The sequence below is a fragment of the Rhipicephalus microplus genome, chromosome 8 (genome assembly GCF_043290135.1).
Source record: "Rhipicephalus microplus isolate Deutch F79 chromosome 8, USDA_Rmic, whole genome shotgun sequence".
Classification (NCBI taxonomy): domain Eukaryota; kingdom Metazoa; phylum Arthropoda; class Arachnida; order Ixodida; family Ixodidae; genus Rhipicephalus; species Rhipicephalus microplus.
Genome location: NC_134707.1, coordinates 31,997,181 through 32,021,732, shown reverse-complemented (window position 1 = coordinate 32,021,732; position 24,552 = coordinate 31,997,181). Strand labels below are relative to the sequence as shown.

Below are 24,552 nucleotides of genomic sequence, written 5' to 3'. Positions count from 1 at the left end.
GCCATCGCTCAAGATCACTCGATAACGATGCATATTATTACCAAGACAATGCGCATGCACCTCAGGCATTATGCCAGGACCCCTTCTCATTACCTGGCGAGCCTAGCTGCTTAAAGGCCCTGCACGACATACGGCACTACTGTCTACAAGTATCGTTCATCGTTTACTGAGACGTACGCACCTGCATCAAAGCCACTGCTTCCTCCTTGGAGCTTGAGCCGGCCGCGAGTTCACTTAATGATTCCAGGAATGAGGAGAAAATTGGACTTACCGACACATGCTCTGAAACAACTGAGTCAATTCCTACTGGAACAAAACTACAGTAACCACGTGCACATTTACACAAATGGCTCTACTACGCCGTCTAGTTCAGGTGGAGCAGTGGTTATACCATCACAAGGGGTAACTCGGTGTTTTAAGACTTCACATGTGACAACGTCAACGACGGGAGAACTCGAGGCTCTGCGCAATGCACTGGAACTCATCAATTCAGAAGAAAGACCAGGTAAATGGGCTGTGTTTTCTGACTCAAAATCAGCGTTACAGTGCCTGATATCAGTTCTCCGACGCGGATGCCACGACCAGTCAACCTATCAAACCGTGAAACTTCACAACCTTTTAATACAAAAAGGCCACGACATCGTCTTTCAGTGGTTACCCGGGCATTGTGGTATAGGTGGCAATGATTCTGCAGATCATGCTGCTTGCACGTCACATAAAGATGCGAACAGCGTTCCGATTCCGCTTTCAAGAGGGGATGCGGCGAGGCAGATTCGTCAACTGGCCCGCAGTCTCACACTGACTGAGTGGAACACACTAAGCATACGACGTACAAGACTGCACGAGCTCAACCCTTCACTACAACTCCGGCCTCCACCCGGCCTACATAAACGTGCAGCTTCGCTTCTCTATCGCCTTTGGCTGGGAAATGCTTTCACGAAAGCTTATACCACGCTAATCGGAATTACTGACAGTGCGGCATGCGATGTTTGCGGCACCGACAAAAATATCGAACACCTGCTGTGCCATTGTCCTCAATTTGCCTCAGATAGACAAGTACTTGCCAATGCAATGCGGCGACTGGATGATCGGCCTCTTTCTGTGCAGGTGCTATAACAGCAACGTCCACATGCCTCGACAGCCCACAAGGCAGTGAAAGCCCTGCTGAGTTTCCTGAGAAAGACAGGCTTGTGTGAACGCCTCTGACATGTGTTAGAGTTCTACACGCTACAGTGAAATTGCTGTCAGTTGCTCCCCACCCTTTTTTTTCTTTACCCTTTCTTCCTTCTTTCTCGTCTTTCTTGTCCCCTTCCCTAATACCCCAGTGTAGGGTAGCCAACCAGATGTCTTTCTGGTTAACCTCCTTGCCTTCTCCCTTTTGTTCCTTCCTTGAGATAAAAGATTGTGATTGCAAAAATCAAAGAGGAGTAATTATGTGCCGTTGGTGATCTATTTTGTTTAGTCAAGTATGTGCACCGAACTTTCTTTGAATTTAGGCCTCTGTGAGCAATCAGATCCGTATATGCTGCAGTAAGCCAGACACTCATGGTTGTGCAAGAGTGGAGTCATAGAAGCAATGACAGACATTGTGTTACAAGGCTAGGCACTCACAGGATACCTAGCTCCCCAAAGTAATATACGATCTTGCTCTTATGCTCTGCCAGAACATGACAAAATACTTGAACAACTCTTCTTTTCATCAGCAACGTTAAACTTCGAAATTTCGCTGCAGATACTTTGAGAACAATGGTTTAATAATTAAGCTGTCACGTAGCCTATATCACAAGCGCACGACCACAATGATGACTTCATTTTCCCTCCTTTGGTTTTCCTCACTTCGTATATCTTTGACATTTCTGGGCTCAGTCGTATTTCTTTCGTGTTGGTGATTTTATGTGGACTGACAGAACTTTGTGTTTTTTACAAAATAAATTTGTCTCTTTTCTCACTGTATTCTAATCAAAATTGATGGAGAGAAAAAATCCCTCAATTGGGGTACAATGCCGATATTTCTATGCGTTATTTAAAAAAATGCTGGAAGCACTAACCTGGAAAATACTGATGCTTTTGCACATTTACAGAGGAATTTTACTGTAGGTTATGAAAATGAACATTTTGATTATAACAAAACACTGCAGGATCTTTTAAGCTATGGAAAAGATTTGAACCTACCTAACAACAGTATACTATACTATTATACATGGTAAGCGAAAAACTTTTTATACATCAAGCCTCTAAGTATCTCGTAGCTCATGACAATTTTTTTTGCTTAGACAGTTATTTCAAATAAAGTTTCGTTACTTAAGATGGCTGCAACCAAATATGGTCATTCAAAGATAATCTTTCTCTCTCTCTCTCTCTCTCTCTCTCTCTATATATATATATATATATATATATATATATATATATATATATATATATATATATATATATATATATATATATTTATATATATATATATATATATATATGTGTGTGTGTGTGTGCGTGCGTGCGTGCGTGTGTGTGTGTGTGTGTGTGTGTGTGTGTGTGTGTGTGTGTGTGTGTGTGTGTGTGTGTGTGAGAGAGAGAGTGAGCGTGTGGGTGTGGGTGTGTCATTCCATATCACGTGTACTCAGTCAATTTTAGATCATTCCCGATCATGTTGAAAAAATGAGCACGTATATATAAATATGAGAAGTATTTATTAAGGCTTTATATTTTGCGAAAACATTTTGTGTTGCCTTGACAGCGCTTAAACTTTGGGCACCCAAGTAAAACTGTGTCGCGCTAAGTCTTTAATATAATATTAGTAGTTCGAGGATTTATTACGACACAACTTTTCTAAGTGTCAGGGCGCTTTTCTTCCATCACCATGATATTTTATACATTTTCGTTTTAACTTTCCTTAACTGGCACCTTGGAAAAAATTGCAATATTCTGCATGTTTAGCGTTTTCTTTATAAAAAGATAACTTTTCGCCAGTAATATATTGACATTTTGTGCCTTACATCTTCATATAATATTCAATATAAATACTTTGGCAGGTACTGACACAAAAATTTTGACATATTTTACGAGAAAATTGCAAAAAATAGCACTTCACATATATTGTTTCGCATGTTTTCTTGTCTTCATTTCTTGTTAAAAAATTGCTGTTGTCACTGAATACTGTAATAAACCCCCCTTATGTATTGCCCTAGAGGCCCTTAAGATATATAAATAATGAAATAAATAAATATTGAGGTTCAATATTCGTATCGTATCAGTCTAAGTGAAACTTTAGCCTATATACTTCTGCATAATATTGTAAAGTGGCTATTGTTTGCTAGTAAGACATAAAGTTTCAAAAGGCGAGGTTTCAATTTACCAATATATATATATATATATATATATATATATATATATATATATATATATATATATATATATATATATAATGTAGAAATATATGTAAACCAGAAAAATATATACAAAGGTTGGACAGAGCTTGCCTCTGCCCTGCCTTCATTCTATAGAAGTCAGCATGCGTTCCAACAGGGGCTACTCGGAAGGGAATGGCACGCATCACACAATTTCTTATCAGTTGATTTTTTTTTTGGCAATGTGTTGTATAGAACGTCAAAAAAACTATAAAGTTAGAATTGTGTAATGGTATCTTTGCCATTGGACCATCAAAGTTCAGGCTCTGTACAATCACTTCATAATCCGAAGGGGCATAATTATTATATGATGACCTACGACACAGTATTTGTACGTTGTGTTCAGCTCCTAATAATTGATTAATGTGATCTTAATATAGCTGCAAGATATTAAAAGTATAGTGCATCTACGCCGTTTTTATAATAACTTAGGTATATTTAGGCCGATGCGTGACCGCTTACCACTGGTGCGTGTCATGAAATGATGCATCCTAGGTGCATACATTTCAGATCATTCGATATCATGGCCATAAATGACACTACAGTCAGGATTTCCAGAGGGATATTATCATTCTCATCTCGCTCTCTCATAGTGGTCCAAATGTGCTGAAAATGAATTATTTAAAAGCCAAGCCAATAATGGTCATATGTTGTTAACAATTTCAACACCCTAGGACGATAGAAAAATAGGTTGGAATAAAATTTTTATTAAGAACCGGAAATGGCAAAGTGAGTGTCATTTATGCACACGATATTAAATCATCTCCACCATGTACACCCAGGATGGTTCATTTCATCCTACACACTAGTGTAAATCGATCACGCATCCACCTATACCTGAGACTTCACAAAAACAGCTTAGATACTCTCATGACCATCACCAGCAAAGAAATTGTTTCGGTGGCTGTGAACCCGAAGTAAAAATTGACATGCATTCAAAGCAAGAGTGTGCAGTTGAGACGGCCTGATTTCCTCTCTGATGAAGGGTACCATCGGGCCGGTTCTGCGCTAAGAAAATCCACAAGGCAGGAAACGCAATTGTGATCTCGACTCTATATCTCGTACAAGGCTTTCTGAGCAAACAAGTAGGCGACGGGGCCCTCTTTGAGCCACAGATGTATTTGCTGCTTGGGGTGGCAGCTGCAACAAAACCGGTTAAAGCTGAACCTTTCGAAGAGAGCGAAGTCCCAGAAATTAGCAGCTGGTAACTTCTAGCAGACGACCAGAGATTAGTCGACTACTCCTCAATCCCCCTTTCTTCATAGTACCGGCTACATGCGGTGGTATGTTTGACAATAAACCAGCCAGGCCGCTAAATGTTCACCCGAATGCAGACAGGCAAAATTTGGGCCATACCTAGTTTACTCAATAATGAACAAAATAACTCAAGAAGACGCTTTGCTGATCTTTTTTGCTACTTTCATGGGGTAAAATTATGTTACATCGCCTAAGTAAATGTACTTCTTAGGCTTAACCACAGCCCCACGGCGGTGGTCTAGTAACTAAGGTACTCAGCTGCGGACCCGCAGGTCGCGGGATCGAATCCCTGCTGTGGCGGCTGCATCTCCGATGGAGGCAAAGACGCTGTAGGCCCGTGTGCTCAGATTCGGGTGCATGTTAAAGAGCCCGATGTGGTCGAAATTTCCGGAGCCCTCCACTACGGCCGCTCTCATATTCTTATGCTGGTTTTGGGACGTTAAACCCCACAAATCCATCAGGCTTATCCACAACACGTGCGCCTTTGAGTGCGTGCAGAGACAGATTGGAAACTGTTGGTGCACTTTATGAGTGCTTACTCGTAATGAAGTTGTCGAAATTCACTTTATTGTGTGAAAAATCTAGGAACATCAGTGCCACCCAATCAGTCGCTAAAACAATGTAATAGTTATAGTGCTGAAAATGAGATCTCAGGGCTGTTTTTTCACGGAATTCACATTACCATAAAGCTTTCTACTAAATTGTTTCGTGCGAAGATGTCTGGGTGAATGCTGACGAGGAATATATTAACTAATTGATTGATATGTGGGGTTTAACGTCCCAAAACCACCATATGGTTACTAGAGATGCCGTAGTGGAGGGAATTTCGACCACCTGGAAATTTCCACCTCCTAGGGTTCTTTAACGTGCACCCAAATCTCAGCACATGGGCCTACAACATTTCCGCCTCCATCGGAAATGCAGCCGCCGCAGCCGGGACCCGAATATATTAACTAAGTTGACCAACAATGGTAAAAATTTTACCAAAGAGCCGTACATTAAAACTGGCCCTTGAATAGTTGGTATCTATTATAAAGTGTCACAGCTATCGTAACATTCATACCAGGTGGTCATCTAATGCGAGTCAGTCATATTACAAAGGTCCTATTTCGAAGTAGAAAGGTCCCGGTGCTTGTGATTACAGTAATTTATTGTCACAGAGAAAACTAAGACTAACTGTAAGCTACTCAGTCGGCGTGACTTCGCACCCCGAATCATACATGCGGCATTAGAATGACACAATAAAAGCAATTTTATATTTTCATGAGTACACCAATAGATGTAGCTGCTTTCTGCAGCTCATACGCTATAAACAATGAAGTGCGCACCCCTCCAACTCATTACTATATGGAGTATATATTGGTATCATTGCCACAGTCTAAAAAGAATCTTGAACAAATCTACTCATAATACATTTGACGAGTAGTTTTGTTCATGAGCTTCTTTGGGTTTACCTTCCTTAAACCAACCAAGCTTCCCAAAACCGGGATTGTCCAATGTACACGTAAATCTAAGTACATGGGTCTCGTTTTCTCCTCCATCGAAAATAATGTCACCACGTCTGGCCTTTGACACCTTGATCGTCGGGTCAGCAGTGAAGCATCATAGCCGTAAGACCACAGCGACGCGTAGCAAAACTACTATGAGGCACGCACGCGTGATGTTCCAGTGATGAATTCGCCTACATAAGATACTCGACGGCTGATCGATACGTATTTACGTTGAGCAAGGAACTGAATTTCGGGAACTAAATATCGGATCTTAATAATTCTATGTCACGAAAATTTTATTCGTAAAATCCTTGCCTGCATCCTTAGGCCTCACCTTAACCTTATTTCTATGTGAACAATATTTACATTATTTTATTCATAAAATCCTTGCCTGCATCGCTGGCGAAGATTTCTGGAAGGCGAGAGAGTGCAATATAACTGATTGAAAGAAGTCAAGAAGGTATTTCTGCATGGTCGATGCAATCTAACAAGTGATTCAGCCAACATTGCTTCAAGAGCGGCAACAACGTAGAAAAAAAAAAAGATACATACTGCTTGTGAAAGCCTTAAACTCACAATTTTTACACACGGCCATTTGTGGACATCGCAGAATGACGAGAAGCTTGGTCTAGTGTTACGAGGTAAAGTCCTCGGCTAAGCCGACATTGGCGAAAGTACGGCGGAACGGCGGTAAACCGGGCTCGTCTTTCCAGAGAAAGCCATCGGCTAGGTCCATTGTGGTGGAATACGACGTGACGGTGACCAATTAGGCATAATGTTGCCGGTAAAAGCCATCAGCTAAGTCAATATAAGCAGTAGACAGCGAGATGGCATCAAACGTAGTCGGATGGTGCCGGTGAAAGTGATCGGCTAAATCCATATCGGCGGAAGTACTGCAGAAAGGCGGGAAACTCGGCTCAATGTTTCCGTTGAAAGTCAATTGCTAAGCCAGTATGGGTGAAAGTATTGCAGAACGGCGGCAAACGTGGGCCAGTGTTGCCGGTGAATGCCCAACATGTGCTGAAAGGTGGGTAAGCCGGCCCAATATTTCCGGCGAAAGTCAACGGCTCCCACGGTGTCCCTGCCATGCCGGCAACGCTGGCCCGAGCTTGGGCCACAAAAAGCCGCCGTAAAACCAATGTTGGCTCGACATTTTGTGCTGCCTGGGGCAGTTCTGCAGTCTCTCCAACAAACATGTTCTCACTTCATTACTTGATCATTTTTGTCGACTTCTCAGTTACTAACCAAGTGAATGAGTCATTGTCGTTCTTATGAGTGCCTCTTCCGACTTGCTGGACGATGGCTCTTAGGATGGGGTACCGCTACCAAAATGAGACCCACTGTACTTGAAGTCGCAGCAGAACACTATATATTTGATATTTCATGAATATTGTTAAGACCATGTGCAATAATTATCAGACGCAAACATCACAACCCGCCCCGCCGCCGTGGTCTAGTGGCTAAAGTACTCGGCTGCTCACCCGCAGGGCGCGGGTTCGCAACCCGGCTGCGGCGGCTGCATTTCCGATGGAGGCGGAAATGTTGTAGGCCCGTGAGCTCAGATTTGGGTGCACGTTAAAGAACCTCAGGTGGTCTAAATTTCCGGAGCCCTCCACTACGGCGTCTCTCATAATCATATAGAGGTTTTGGGACGTTAAACCCCACAAATCAATCATCAATCAAACATCACAACCCAACACTGTATGTTAGGCCATCGACAACACTCATCTGTTCCCTGTGGGACTATAAAACGGTTCATTTTAACCTCCCCTTTACTCGTCCAAAGAGGGAGACACCATGCAACAAAATTGGCACTATAGCTCTTTTTTGATATTTTTCACATTTTAAAAAAATATATATAACAAGAAATGGTATGCCATACAATATTCGCTGCTAAAAAGCCCCCGCTGCAACCCCGCGCGGATGTGCTATGCAGTGAAGGTGAGGCGAAGGCAGACTTTCTGCTACACTCTGGTTGTTCAACTGGAAATCTTTTCCGCCCTGACAACAATAACTACTCTTTTGAAACTATCTACCTATTTTACTGGCAAATTTTATCATGCAACAATATAAAGGCCATATTTTTATTCAGAAGCTACATTTTAAAATAAGCCCCAATATAGGCCTAATGCTGTTTTTCCTACCAGAGAACAATATTGTCGCAACTATTGCACGTCGTTCGCTTCTGAAGTATATTAATCATTGAATAAAAAGAAACACTAAACATGCACAACATTGCAGTTATTCTCAAAGCTCAAAAATAGGAAAAGTTAATATAGAAATGAATAAACTGTCACAGTTGAAAGAAAAGTTCCAAGTTTCACTTGGGTGGAAAAGTTTAACGCGAAATTCGCAAAATTTAACGCCCGATAACTGCTTCTCCCATTAATAACCTGCACAATTTTTTCAGCATGACCGGAGATTCAACATGAAATGACCCATATATATATATATATAAATATATATATATATATATATATAGATATATATATATATATATATATATATATATATATATATATATATATATATTTATTTATTTATATATATTTATATACAGTTCTACGTGAAAAAATCTTTGTGCATCTTTCCAGTATACTTAGGTAGCCACTGCTAATTTTCTCGTCAATTACTAATAACTAATCATTCTAAATATATTTGTTACTCGAAAAGAGCTAACCTAATTATCAAAAGATAACGAGGCAGAAGTGCACCAGTTGAAATGTCACCTCTCTATGTTACTCCCAACGACGTAATAATTGCGTTGTAATTTTTTTCGGTGAATAAAGAAAGAGAGAGATATGAAAAATAACATGTGACTGTTCTCACACCCGCAAAAATACGGCGGCCTCAAATATTCTTATTGGAAGCAGTTGCTTTACCTCTTTTTCGTTGCCAGAGAGAGCGGTTGGCACGTTGGCAAGGGTTCGAGGCGGGTGCCAACAGCATGAGTCGTTGTTTTGCAGAGAATAATTTCATGTCACTATCACAATTTATATCTCACGTTCAACTGTTCACTACCGGGACATTGTTCTAAACAGGGTATTCACAGCTTGGCTTTGTCAGATCAAGATGTCGCGTTTCTTCGGACGAGAATTGGAAGAAAGCACAATCGGAATTTCGTGTTGTCAACATTTTCTTCATTGCAACTGGCTGTCTCCAAGTTACCTTTCTGAGGGTGCTTCTTTTTGATGTCGGCTGCGGTTTTGTCACATGTTATTTTTGGTGCTTCGCGGGCTTTATTTATTATCAAACAAATGAGAGCGATATTAGTACGTTGCTGAAACTTGCTCAGACAGATGTTTCAACACATGCACATCTCCCTCATTGACATTTTGACACTTAGCCGAGTACTTTTTTGAGTTTCAAATATGATTATGACTCAATACATAAATGTCAATAACTAAAACTTAGTAGCGGTTACAAGAGTAGAGTGAAAACATTATGGCCTAACACTACTTCTCGAAACACCGTTTTTTTTAATTGCGCTGGGTGATAAATAGAACGCCATACACACACACACACAAATATATATATATATATATATATATATATATATATATATATATATATATATATATGTATATATATATATATATATATATATATATATATATATATATATATATATATATATATATATATATATATATATATATATATATATATTTATATATATATATATATGTAGGAAAGAAGTGTATACTCAAGGGCTCGTTTTTCTGTGTTTTTCCACAATAATAATGAGATATAACAGACAATAATGCCAAGGACAGTATAGGAGAAGATATTAGACCAAATACCAAATTTTAATGTGAATATGCAGAAAAGTGGGTGAAAAGATAACTTGCCGTGGGCAGGATCCGAACCTGCGACCTTCGAATGACGCGTTCGATGCTCTACCACTGAGCTACCACGACAGCCATCCCCCAAGCCACTTTATTGGGTTTATATGTGAATTAAACGTGGGAGTGTCAGTCAGCGCCACCAGTAGCCTTGGCGGCGAGTGTAGCACACTCTTTTGAGCCTATTTGACGTCACGTAGCACGTGAACTTATTACGAGTGGGCAGCTGACCAATAGTCCCTCGTATACAACCTAAAGGCACTAAGTCTGCCAGTACGTGACCCTCGTAATGAATTAAGGAAAGAAGTTTATACTTAAGGGCTTGTTTTTCTGTGTCTTTACACAGTTTTAATGTGATATTACAGACAATAATGCCAAGGAAAGTATAGGACAAGATATTAGACCGAATTTTAATGTAAATATGAAGAAAAGTGGGTGAAAAGATAACTTGCCGTGGGCAGGATCCGAACTTGCAGCCTATATATATATATATATATATATATATATATATATATATATATATATATATATATATATATATATATATATATATATATATATATATATTGTTACGCAAAAGAAGAGACGCCGTAGCGACGAGGCTGGGAATTCAATATATTCCAAACCAGTGGTAATGGCGTGCCCGGTTCACCAGCGATCCAGTCGAGACAACCCTTCGTCTTCCTCGTCAGGCACACACGCGCGTCGCCCCCTAGAATATCAATATACATGCATGTAGCATAACCCCCGGCGGCGCAAGCGCCGTCTCGGCGCATTTAGATGTCAACGTCACTAGGAGAGTTGTAGGGCTTCAAGCGTGCAACATGTACAATATCGGTAGCCTGTTGGGCACATGAAGGCAACGGGGTGGCAGGACCAATTTCATATGTTACAGGCGTAACCACACGAAGGACTCGGTATGGGCCTGTGTAGCGAGTAAGCAGTTTTTCTGACAAGCCCACTTGACGGGTCGGAGACCAGAGCAGTACCAAAGAACCAGGTGGAAAGTGTACGTCGCGGTGTCGTTGGCCATACAAGCGCCGTTGCTTCTCTTGAGAGGTCAGAAGGCGAGTACGGGTGATTTCGCGTGCGTGAGCGGCCCGAGTGATAGCGTCCATGGCATATTCACTGGTCGGTACTCCAGGGGATGGTATGACGGTGTCTAGAGGCAATGTTGGTTCTCGGCCAAACAGCAGAAAAAATGGAGAGTAACCGGCAGTGTCATGGCGCGAAGAATTGTAGGCAATTGTGACGTACGGCAACGCGAGATCCCAGTCGGTGTGGTTGGTAGAAACATACTTAGCGAGCATGTCTGTAAGAGTTCGATTTAGGCGCTCCATGAGTCCATTGGTTTGCGGGTGGTATGACGTAGTCAGCTTGTGTCTCGTTTTACAGGACTGCAAGATGTTGGCTATGACCTTCGACAAAAAGGTGCGGCCACGGTCTGTAAGCAGTTGCCGTGGGGCTCCGTGTTGCAAAATCACGTCCTTGAGGAGGAAGTCGGCGACATCTGTGGCGCAGCTTGTTGGGAGAGCTCGTGTGATGGCATAACGCGTGGCGTAGTCGGTGGCCACGGCTATCCACTTGTTACCCGAGGAAGACAAGGGAAAAGGGCCAAGTAGGTCCAAGCCAACGCGGAGGAATGGTTCTGACGGAATATCAAGTGGTTGAAGGCGTCCGGTGGGAAGTGTCGATGGCGTCTTGCGGCACTGACATTTCTCACAAGCCCCAACGTACCTTCTGACTGAGCGTGCAAGCCGTGGCCAGTAGAAGCGTCGGCGTATTCGGTCGTAAGTGCGTGACACACCAAGGTGACCAGCAGTCGGAAGGTCATGAAGTTCATGTAGAACTTCCGAGCGAAGGTGTTTCGGAATGACAAGCAGCAGAGCCGGTCCATCCGGCTCAAAACTTTGGCGGTATAATACACCATCCTGGAGCACGAACGAGCGATAGGACTGACTGGAAGACGGTGATTCGAGGCACTAAATGATAGCACGCAAGGACGCATCATAGCGCTGCTCGTCACCGATGCATGTCATTTGCGAAAGAGAAAAGACGCAAGGCTCGGTGTCGGTGTCAGACATAGTGCTCGACTCAGCGACCGGGTAGCGCGACAGGCAGTCTGCGTCCTGATGTAGGCGTTCGGACTTGTACGTCACCGTAAAGGTATACTCTTGGAGTCGCAGAGCCCAGCGCCCGAGCCGGCCAGTAGTGATGGCCGGCTCGGGCGCCGGCCTCACTACTGGCAAGACATTCACGCTCCGTAATAGAGTAGTTGCGCTCAGCAGCTGTGAGGAGGCGGCTAGCGTAGGCGACAACTCGGTCGTGTCCCCGTTGGCGCTGGGCTAACACGGCTCCGATTTCGTGACCACTAGCATCAGTTCGAACTTCCGTCGGAGCGAATGGGTCAAAGTGAGCCAATATGGGTGGAGTCGTCAGTAGCGTGATCAGGTGAGAGAAAGCAGCAGCTTGGTCGGTACCCCTCGTAAATGTGACGTCTTTCTTTAGAAGCTCTGCGAGGGGTCGAGCGATGGTTGCGAAATCTTTCACAAACCTTCTAAAATAGAAGCGAAGTCCTACAAAACTCCGGACGTCTTTGGCTGACTGGGGTACAGGAAAACTAGTGACTGCACGAATTTTCTCGGGGTCCAGCTGCACACCAGAGGCGTCGACAAGGTGGCCCAACACTGTAATTTGCCGGCGTCCGAAGCGGCACTTTGACGAGTTCAGTTTGAGGCCTGCAGTGCGGATTATGTCGAGAATAGCTGACAAACGCTGAAGGTGGGTCTCAAATGTTGGGGAATATACAACAATGTTGGGAATATATTTGGTGGAGGTGGAACGCTCCCTGTCTTCACCACGAAGCTTCGCAGTGGCCGCACCATTCAGTCTCCGGCCATGGCTACCAATGACAGCAGCTTGTCAGCGTCTCCATCTGTAGCTCCAGCCACTACATACCTGACGATGCCCACCCCCCGTGATCCAGGTACATTCTCCGCACAACCTGGGCTCGACGTCGACTACTGGCTCTGTATGTACGAGCGTGTTAGCCACACACACCGATGGGACCCTACCATGATGCTCGCCTACGTAATATTTTACTTGGACGGCACCCCACGGGTCTGGTTCGACACCCATGAGACCGAGCTCACCAGTTGGGATATCTTCAAGGAGCGACTACGCGACATCTTTGGGGACCCGTCCGGTCGCCAAATGGAAGCGCGAAAAGAACTCGTCACTCGTGTGCAGTTGTCAAAAGAGTCGTATGTCTCTTACATACAGGATGTGCTTGCGTCGTGCCGAAAAGTCGATCAGCAAATGACAGAGAGTGACAAGGTGGGCCACATACTTAAGGGCATAGCGGACGACGCCTTCAATTTGCTCGTCTACAATAACGTCACGACCGTGGATATGACTATCAAGGAATGCCGTCGCTTCGATATGGCCAAAAGCCGCCGTGTTCGGCCTCAATTTACGCGGCTACCAAACACGGCTGTTACATCCACTTGCACTGATCTCGGTGCCACACCACCCATGCAGGACAGCGTGACACGAATAGTTCGACGGGAGCTTGAGGCGTCAAGTCCGACATCATTTCCTCCACATCCGCTCGACCATGGCGCCGCAGAAACGCCTCCGCCGGTCTCCGTTATTCAAGCCGTCGTGAGGCAGGAAATTGCAAAGCTTGGTTTGCCTGTGGCCTGCTCTGTCTCCCGACCCGTCTCCAGACCAATGACAACAAATGCACCACGCCATGACTTACAATTTATTCCGCGATTCCGTAATCAGGCGGAATGGAGAACTGCAGACGACAAGCCGATCTGCTTCCGCTGCCACCGAGTTGGCCATATCTCCCGCTACCGCCGCAGCACTTGGACGCCCTCAAACTGGAGACAATTTTCCTCTAATCGACCATACGAGGACTCCCGTCGGTATTCGCCCAGTCGTGTGTACCCTTCTTCCGACATCCCCAACAGCCGCTCCACTGCTCGTTCGCCGCCACCTCAACGTCGCCGTTCCCAATCGCCCCAACCACGCCGCTATCCGTCGCCGGTCAACTGTGGATTCTTTCAGATGGAAAACTAGATCATGCAGCTCCGGGAAGTAGTGCTGCATCGCTTGCGAATGATCCAGATCCTCCATTGACGCTCCCCACTGATACGAACTTGATTGAGGTGTATGTGGACGGTATTTCTTTGACAGCGTTAGTCGATACCGGAGCTCAAGTGTCTATAATGAGTGCTCATCTGTGTCGCCTGCTCAAAAAAGTCCTCACGCCTGCAGCAACTAAAGCCCTCCGTGTCGCTGATGGTGGAACTGTGGCCATCACTGGAATGTGTAACGCTCGTGTTAGTATTGCCGGCCGCCATGTTCCCGTTTTATTTACGTTGCTTGAAAATTGCCCCCACGACCTAATCTTCGGCATGGACTTCCTATCGACGCATTCTGCCCTCATCGATTGTGCCGCCGGTACTATCTGCCTAGAACTTCCTCTTCTCCCGGATTCTCACCCTGAACTCCAGAACAGATTGTGCACCACTGACTTCTTCCGGATACCGCCTAAAGCTCTCACAATCATCGAATTGGCAACACCTTCTCCCGTGCTCGACGGGGATTATATCGTGACGCCGATTACTGATGTTCTCCTCGCGCGTGACATTACTGTCCCACACTCTGTCGTAAGCATTGCCTCTAACCGATCATATTTACCTGTTATCAATTTCGGTTTCATAAAACAAGTGCTACCCCAAGGAATTTCGGTCGCCACACTAAGGCCCTTAATTGACGACCACGTCACCTGTTTTACGGCAGACGTATGTCCCGAGCACCCACATCACTCGCAGGATGTCACGTGCCTTGATGCGACTTTACGCTCCATGATCGCCCCGGACCTCAAACCTGAGAAGTCAATCGCGCTGTGCCACCTTTTGGCTTCATACCGCGACATATTCGACGTCGACCACCGTCCACTCGGCCAGACTTCACACGTCAAGCACCGCATTAACACAGGTGATTCTCATCCCATTCATCGGCGACCATACCGGGTGTCTGCCACCGAGCGTAAAATAATTCAACAAGAAGTCACCAAGATGTTAGCCAAAGGAATTATTGAACCCTCTTCGAGCCCATGGGCGTCCCCCGTTGTGCTCGTTAAAAAGAAAGATGACACGTGGCGCTTCTGCGTGGATTACCGTCATCTGAATAGAATCACGAAAAAGGACGTTTGCCCTTTACCCCGCACCTCTACCAAATATGTTACGGAAAAGAAGAGACGCCGTAACGACGAGGCTGGGGATCAAATATATTCTAAACCAGCGGTAATGGCGTGCCCGGTACACCAGCGATCGAGCCGAGACAACCCTTCGTCTTCCTCGTCAGGCACACACACGCGCCGCCCCGTAGAATATCAATATACATGCATTTAGCAATATATATATATATATATATATATATATATATATATATATATATATATATATATATATATCTTGAAAGTCTTCCTGGATTCCGGTCGAGTTATAAGTCACCAGAAGAAGCGAACGAGCAAACGAAAAACGATGCTTTATTGCCAACGTTACGGCCGGGGACCGGCCTTCGTCAGGGCATACGTGCATATTACACTAACACGCACTTCTTATAAAGACATAGCATGGGGGCCCCCAATTGTGAATCATCACTCTTAGCAATATTGACATACATGTTAACAAAAAGATATTCAGACATGCACAGCATTTTGTTGATAGCGGAGAAGCAGCGCGCTATACAGAATATGGTAGGGCAAGGTGACTTGAAAGCATAGATACAAATAATATGATGGACACTTGTGATATCGCAACATTTGTGAATGAACAAAAAAAGGCAATGCCATGGTAAGTTACGTTCGTTGTCAATAAAATATACATGAGCATAATATCACCATTGCTGTCACAAATGTGGTAACAGAGTGTGCATGCATTCTGGTCAACAAACTAATGTGTCAACAATGACACCGCAACGTAATCACGGCAGTGGACAAACGTGTATGTGGGCTACGGCGGTTGGTTTATCTGATTTGCCGGTAAAAACGTAAGCCTCCCTGGGTTTTCGTTTATTCCAGACGCTATGGCGTTAAATTTATGAATAAGAAAAGATTCACGAACTTCCCTTTCGTAGTGCGATTTGAAACCAGATTCGAGTATTGTGGCAGTTATGTTGTCGAAAGAGTGGCCCGGGGTAGCGAGGTGTTTGGACAGGGGAAGGCTAGGCAGGCACCTTACGTGTGACCTGTGATTATTAAAGCACAACCGGAAAGCTGTCTCTGTTTGACCAATATATTGGAGGTCACACAATGAGCATTGGAGCAAGTAGATTGCATTGCTCGTGTCACAGTCGAAATGGCCTTTTATCCAGAGAGTGAAGTTCGACGCAGAGCTCTTAACAATAAGCGACGTGGTCATGTGGGGGCAAACCTTGCAGCGTGCCTTGTTGCATGGGTGACACCCCACTGGGGCTGGCGTTGATAGTTTGGATGACGTAAGTATGTCTCGTAGGTTTCTCGATCGGCGGTAAACTGCTCGTGGAGGCTCCGGAAAGACGTCTTTGAGACGATTGCTCTGCATTAGTATGTTGTAGTGCTTTTTGAGGATCGCGTTAGCATTTGGAATTGACGGAGAATGTGTCAGAATTAAATTGATGTGTTTCCGGTGCGCTGGTTCTTTATTTGATTTTAGAAGTGCTCTTCGGTCAATTGCATCGGCGCGCATAATTGCATTGTCGATAATCTGAGGCGGGTACTGTTGTACAGTTAGGGCATCACGAAGCTTATCACAGTTTTCAACAAAGTCTGAATTTTCAGAGCACAGTCTTTTGAAACGAAGTGCTTGACTGTAGGGTATACTCGTCTTACAATGTTTTACATGGCTGCTTTTGAAATGAAGGTATCGGTGAGCGTTGGTGGGTTTTCTGTATACTTTAGTAGATCATTTTTCGCCGCAAAGGGATACTGTTACATCCAGTAAACAGATGGATGCCTTCGAGTACGAATGTGACAATGAAATGGATGGATGAACCTTGTTAAAGTCTGCAATGAAAGTCATTAGTTTCGTTTCGCCGTGATGCCAGATAAAAAATATGTCGTCTATAAAACGTTTGTAGTAATATGGCTGTAGTCTGCGCGTTGAAAGAAAATGATTTTCTAATTGGCCCATAAATATATTCGCGTAATTTGGACCAATTTTGGTGCCCATTGAAGTGCCACTAACTTGTACGTAGTGAACACCGTCAAACTGAAAATTGTTAAACTCCAGGATGAGTTTTAATAATGTGGCTAATGTACAGCTATCAACAGATTTGTCACATGATGAGTCGTTATAAGCATCCACTACTGCACGAATGCCGTCTTTGTGGGGAATATTAGTGTAAAGTGACGCAACATCTAATGTTACCAGAAATGAGTCAGCAGGTATATTCAGATCGCTGATGTCAGTGAGGAAATGAGAAGTGTCCTTCAGATAGGATGGAAAAGTTGGAGGTAGTATACTAATCAGGCCATCGACATAGCTTGAAAGTAGTTCAGTGACAGTGCCAATGCTTGACACTATAGGACGACCGGGGTTATATATATATATATATATATATATATATATATATATATATATATATATATATATATATATATATATGAATTACACTTGCTCTGAGACCTTGACAACTCCGCTAGAAGCTTAAGGTCGCGCGAATATTTCTTGGACAGGCCTTATAACCACGAGAAACAATTCAACGTCGTAAAACAAATGATTGCACTTGGACACGGAACAGTAATCGAGACAAGTGCCTGGACCTTTATATCACCGCAGTACAGAAAGATATAGTACATGAATACCACAGACAGAAAGGAAACCGAGAAAACTTGACAAAACCTGAAAAAATGAGTATGAGAAATCTGGCATCTAGTACAGGCATAACAATAAAACCCGCTGACAAAGGAGGAGCAATTGTATGCCTCAATACAACCAAATACTTAAAAGAAGCATACCGCCAACTAGACAACTCAAGCTTTACGAACGCCTCCCAGGTGATCCGACAGACGAATACAAACGCATCGTATCAACAGAACTAAAGAAACTGTTGGATGCAGGAAAGATAACCAACACTGACCACAAATTGATGCGAGCAGCATACCCTCGCTCAGGTCGCTTCTACATCCTCCCAAAAATTCATAAACTTGGTAACCCAGGTTGACCAATCATATCAGGTATCGGTACAATAACTGAACCCTTATCAGGGTACGTGGACAAACTAATAAGCCACTTTTCATGCACCCTCGCGTCGTACATAAAAGACACCACACATTTTCTTCGAGACATTGCAGGTCTCTGTGTGCCGAAAAACTCGTACTTGGTTACTCTTGATGTCTCTTCATTGTATACAAATATTCTTCACGATGACGGCATAGCTGCATTACAAAACATGTACACAAAACCATAGACAATCTAACACCCCAGATTTCTCTGCCATCGCAACTTTGACGAGGATGGTCCTCGAAAGAAATTCATTCGAGTTTAACCAAGAGTATTTTCGACAAATCAGCGGGACCCCTATGGGCACCAAAATGGCACCCAATTATGCCAACATATTCATGAAAAAGCTAGACTAGGAATTTCTTGCACAAAGTTTCTTGAAACCAGTGCTATACAGCAGATACATAGACGACATCTTTCTTATTTAAACCCACAGTGAAGACGAACTTCTCAGCTTTATCGACACTTACAATGCTGTATATCCGAACATACACTTCACACACGCATACTCGCAAGTAACCGTAAATTTTCTTGATGTCACCATAACGATAGAAGAGGACAAGCTCTCTACAACTCTTTATCGCAAACCAACGGATCGACAACAATACATCCATTACCAAAGCGATCACCCGTGCCACTGTAAAAACAGTATTCCAGCAGCCATGCTCACCGGTTTAAGTGAATCTGCTGAAGAGGCGCTGATTTTGACACGAGCTCACAGAGGCTAAAACTTATGCTCGAAAAACAAAAATACCCCCCCCCCCCCCATGTAATTGATAACGCTGTTCAAAAAGCGAGAAAACTGAAGCGTGATGACTTACTTATGGAGCGACCACCGCAAGAAGACCCACAACGAACAAACCTCTGCTTGACTTACAGTACAAACTTCCCCAATTTAAACAAAATCCTTAAACGATATTACAACATTCTGGAACAAAGTGAAGGTCTGAAACGCGCATTCCCATCCGCTCCAGGCATCGTTTACCGACGACCACGCAACCTCAAAGACACACTTGTCCACTCTCAAATCAATACATCACCCCCCAATATTTCATGCCGACCTTGTTTAAAGTCACGATGTCTTGTATGTAAGGCAATGCGAAAAACACACAAAGCAACCAGCACAAAATCCAAGTTTTCGATTAACATACGAGGAAACCTAACATGCGATTCCTCTAATGTGGCTTACCTACTTGAATGCAGCGTGTGTAGTATGCAGTACATCGGACAAACAGAAACACAATTTAAGATTCGCTTCAATAATCACAGAGCCCATGCGAAATCAGCCCCAAATCTACCCCCTATCGAAACATCTTAATCTTCCCGACCATACATTCGACAAACTATCAGTAACGCTCTTGGAGACGGGATTTAAATCAAACCGAGAACGTGAACAAGGAGAGACATACCTTATCCACCGATTTAACACCCTCGATAGAGGAATAAATAAGAATCCTGGTTCACTTGCAGCAATTAAGTAATTAGAAAACAATAACGGCAATAATTAAAATAGTAACTGAGTTCATGGCACGGCAGCTGCAAAGGGCACTGGACAACTCAAAACAATTCCAAGCGTAACTACTCTTCCTAAGTACAGCTGTCGTCTGTTTTCTGTTCTATTTTCTACCCAATCAATTGTGCCAAGCATGGCATGCCCAACAGCAACCCTGTACACAGCCGGGAGGCCCCTACTGCACGCGAAATGCAGAAGCGGGCAAGGAATTTGCATTGCGCCCGTTTACCAGCCTCTGCCGCAATACGCGGTACCCCTCTTCATACGACGAAATGTTGACGGGGCGCCGGGTATTTAAAGGCTTAAACTTCTTAAAAAAGCTCTTTTTTGCCCCACACCGAACCACCAGAGCCTAGAGGCGCCGTTTGGTCGAGAAGAATGCGTTAGTGAAAGGAACCATACACAGACCGCTGGCATCAGAAAGGTGAAGGGGAGAAAGGGGAGAGAGATGAGGGTGGAAGTGGAGGAAAGAGTCCTCCTTATATTTTTTTGCCTTTTTTTTCTTTTCTTTTCTTTTTCTCCTTTTTTTCTTTTTTTCTGTCTTTTTCCTCTTTTTCTCTGATTTGAGATTGTATAACGCTGAGCTCCAACAAACTGTACCTTCATCCTGATGAAGGCCACACTCTAGGCCAAAACGTCAAAATACACCGCGCTGGGACCGCTCACGAAGGATCTACTTGACTATATATATATATATATATATATATATATATATATATATATATATATATATAAGGGAAAGAATAGTATGCCTAAGGGTAGTTCGTTTTTCCGTGTTTTGACACAATTATATTGAGATATAACAGACAATAATGCCAAGGAATATATAGGGGAAGTTATTAGAACCTGTGTAAAGTAAATAAGACAAAAGAAAAGTGGGTGAAAATATAACCAATGAAGTGGCTTGAGGAATGGCCGCCGTGATAGCTCAGTGGTAGAGCATCGAACGCGTTATTCGGTGGTCGTATGTTTAATTCCTGCTCACGGCAAGTTATATTTTCACCCACTTATCTTTCTTCAAATTCACATAATAATTCGGTCTAATAATTTCCCCTACACAATTCTTGACATTATTGTCTCTTAGACCTCATTATTATTGTGTCAAAACACGTAAAACCGAGCCCTTAGGTATACCCATCTTTCCCCTATTCATTAACGAGGGTCTCGTACTGGCAGACTTGCTGCCGTTAGGTTGTATACAAGGAAGAATTGGTCAGCTGCACGCTCGTAATAAGTTCGTGTGCTGCGTTACGGCATACAGGCTCATAAAAAGAGGGTACAACACTCGCCGCCAGGGCTACAGGTTGCGCTGACTGAAACTTCCATGTTATAATTCACATATAGACCCAATAAAGCTGCTGGGGGAATGGCCGCCGTAATAGCTCAGTAATAGAGCATCGAACGCGTTATTCTGAGGTCGCAGGTTCGCTTCCTGCTCACGGCACTTTATATTTTCACCCACTTTTCTTTCGTCTGATTTACTTTACATTATTTCTAATAACTTTCCGTAAACATTCCTTGGCATTATTGTCTGGTAGATCTCTCTCTCTGTATGAATATATATATATATATATATATATATATATATATATATATATATATATATATATATATATATATATATTTATATATACATATATATATATATATATATTTATATATACATATATATATATATATATATATATATATATATATATATATATATATATATATCACGAGAACTTGCACAAGTATACAGTTTCGTTAAATTATATTCATTTAGAAAACTTCCGTACAGATACGAAGGATTCGCTCTTCATGTCACTATAGGCAGACACCTCGTGTTCGACTTACCTTTATTATTTCACCGACCTCACAAGTGACCACAACACTATTTCTATTGTACAAGGATTCCCTTCTTGAGAAACCGTTGCTGATTGGTCAAAAAAAGTCCGTTTTAGTAAACATTTTATTAAAAAGGTCTTTCGTCTCTTGAGGCATATATCTTGCCCTGAAGTTCTGCCCTATGTTTACTTTCCTGAAGGACGCTTGGGGCCAGCTAGCCATATCCTTTGCTGCAACAGATGCCAGTATTCTCAAAACCCACCATTAATATATAGGTAGCAAACAGTGCGCAGGAAAAAAATGGGTGCATTGAAACACTTGCAAATTGCTGCTGTACAATTCACGGGTGAAAATGCGTATGAAAACAAATAAGGCAAATGAAAGTAATACTTTTAAAACGAACATGGCATGCTGACTGTTCAGACAATAATATGGTCATATTTCGGAATTTGTTTTTGCCCAGCATAAGAGTACGACCTTCACCACGCATTGAAACTCGCATTATCATGAAATAGGCGGTAACAAGGCATCGCAACAGTACATGAACCGCTTTACAGGCCCAAGCTTACCGTTTAATTGTAAAGAAAAAACTTGAGAAAATTGTGTAGCTTAGGGATCATTTATTTATTTAAAAATACCTTACAGGCTCTATTACGGAGCATAGAGTAAGGGGGGTACATAGGAAAGAATGCTAGTGGGTGATACTTCTGCCACAATACAAAGACACTACAAAGCAAAGCAACTACCGAGCAACTAATAACTAATAATTAATAAAAATACAAAGCAAGTAATAACATTGGAACTAATAACAGTGGTTTCACAAATGACAAAGAGGGGCTTCAAGCAACAACAAGAATTTCCCAGCCGCAAAAAAGCACAAAGAACAAAAACAGAATTCAAGGAGGTTATACAATGCTCTTGAGAGCATTGTATAACCTGAGAGCATGTTATACAATGCTATTATTAATGCTATTTATAGCGTTTAACACCCCGAAGCCTCCAAATGACTATAAGAATGTGGAAATATGAAGCTGGGTTTTTTTAGGAAGCACGTAAGTGTAAGTAAGCAGACCTCAAGCATTTTCGCTTCCTATCGAAATGCTGCCTTGGCCGCAGGAATTCTATCTCGCTACTTGCGATCGAGCAGTCAAGCAGCCTAACCACTACACCCCGTTACAGGTAAATAGCGTTGCTTGAATTGTGGCTCCAATGCAAATGAAATCGGGGAGGTGATGGGCACTTAGGTGACCAGTACTTCAGCACTCAAAGGCGCAGTCATTAACAAACGTGCATTATTGAATGACAAAAACGCTATTTGAAAAGGTAACAATTCATAAATATTGTGTTTGCTTGATAATGTAAATATACCGAATAGCGTGACAAGTGACTGTAAGACTCTGCAAGCAATTCCAAGAAAAAGTAAGCTCCTTTTCACTTATTATACGCGTTAGGGAAACTGGCAACACTTGTACATAACCTCTTATTACAGTCTCATGTGCTTTTCTTGAACTTGAACTTGAATCTAAACTTATATCTCTGTAAATATCACCAAACGAACAACCAGTTTACTTTCATTTCATGCAAAATAACTATCGCTGTGAGTCAATTGTTTCAGTCTCATCAGTCTCTGAAAATTGAATACTCAGTTCATGCGTTTTTATTTATAAGTGCTTACATACATCCCTACAACTGTACTAGACATGCGTCCTAGAAGCAAAAAAAAGTACATCATTCAACTGAATAAAGATGCCCTAATGATTTGCTTTACTTAATGCTATCACCGAACCACACTGCGCTATGAGCAGACAAACGAAAGTTGTGATACAACCAAGTATCTGAAATTTGGATGACACCCAAAACATTTCTAAAAAACAAAAGCTCCGTGCGGTGTTTATTCAAGTAGACGCAAACTCATACTTTAGTGTTCAAAAAAATATATTTTCACTTTGGTCTGTCAGTTCTTACCAATATCATTATTCTAGAACATTCCCAGATTACATGTTATACCTCAAAATAGCAAAACGCAAGCTTGAGAACTAACAGCGTGAAGCGTTCTGACAAAATGATGTTCACAATACAAATTAAATATAATAAAATATACCTCAGTGCAGTTTATTCATTCACGCATGAAAAATTGTGATCTTAACGTATTATGACTGTGAGAATTAAATAGCGTGAAGGGAAAACCGGAAAAGTAGAGTTTGAACTAGCGTTGTAAAGTCCCCTCTCAGGAATCGAAATAAATCCGCAATAATTCCATATTTTCGTAACCCCGGAATGGAATGGCGATAAAGCTTGGAAGAACAGATTTAAGCTCATTTTCACAGATGGCAATGAAAATATATTTATGCCTTTTCCCGAAAATAGAGGACAATTTCTTCAACGCGTTTTTTTTCAAACTTCAAACATTAGTAAGTCAGACCTTCATAACACTAAAGCAGTATTTAAAAAATGGCTGATTACAAGCATGGAACATATAACAGCAACGCATCGCCTATAATTCTGTCCTTATACACAGAGTGTGTTGCTCTGATGTTTTTCTCTATTTGCGTAACCGCGGCTCTGTGCTATCACATCCGTCTTGCGGAACTGCATGGTCCCGCTATGCCTATCCAACACCATCTGATTTTTAGCCAATCAGTGTCACGACAGCCTCCTGCTGTCCCCCCCCCCCCCATCCTTCACTTTATACTTGCTTCTGCCGCCGTCGGCGACTGGGGCCCATATTGGAAAAAGTGCTTCTGTAAATTGCGGCGCATAATAACGCCAATTGGATGCTTTTGTTTACTGCAAGTTTTCATGTACTAGCTATCGCGCAGCCTCACCACATATTACGCTACATTTTTTTAATACTGTCCCTCTTGCCTACACACCTTCGTCTGAAAATCTACTGCAAAGGTCTGCGCAGTACACATTCGTAGGCGATGTGTTGTGTCAACT

The 24,552-nt window shown here is 42.7% G+C and overlaps 1 protein-coding gene across 1 annotated transcript in view; it reads left to right on the top strand.

Moving 5' to 3' along the window:
* Positions 1 to 24,552, top strand: part of LOC142768442 (uncharacterized) — a 70,581-nt gene that overhangs the window by 18,106 nt on the left and 27,923 nt on the right. The window contains exon 4 of the mRNA XM_075870414.1: positions 2,082 to 2,203. Within this exon, the coding sequence (XP_075726529.1) occupies positions 2,082 to 2,203 (122 nt within the window). The remainder of the gene's footprint in view (positions 1 to 2,081; positions 2,204 to 24,552) is intronic.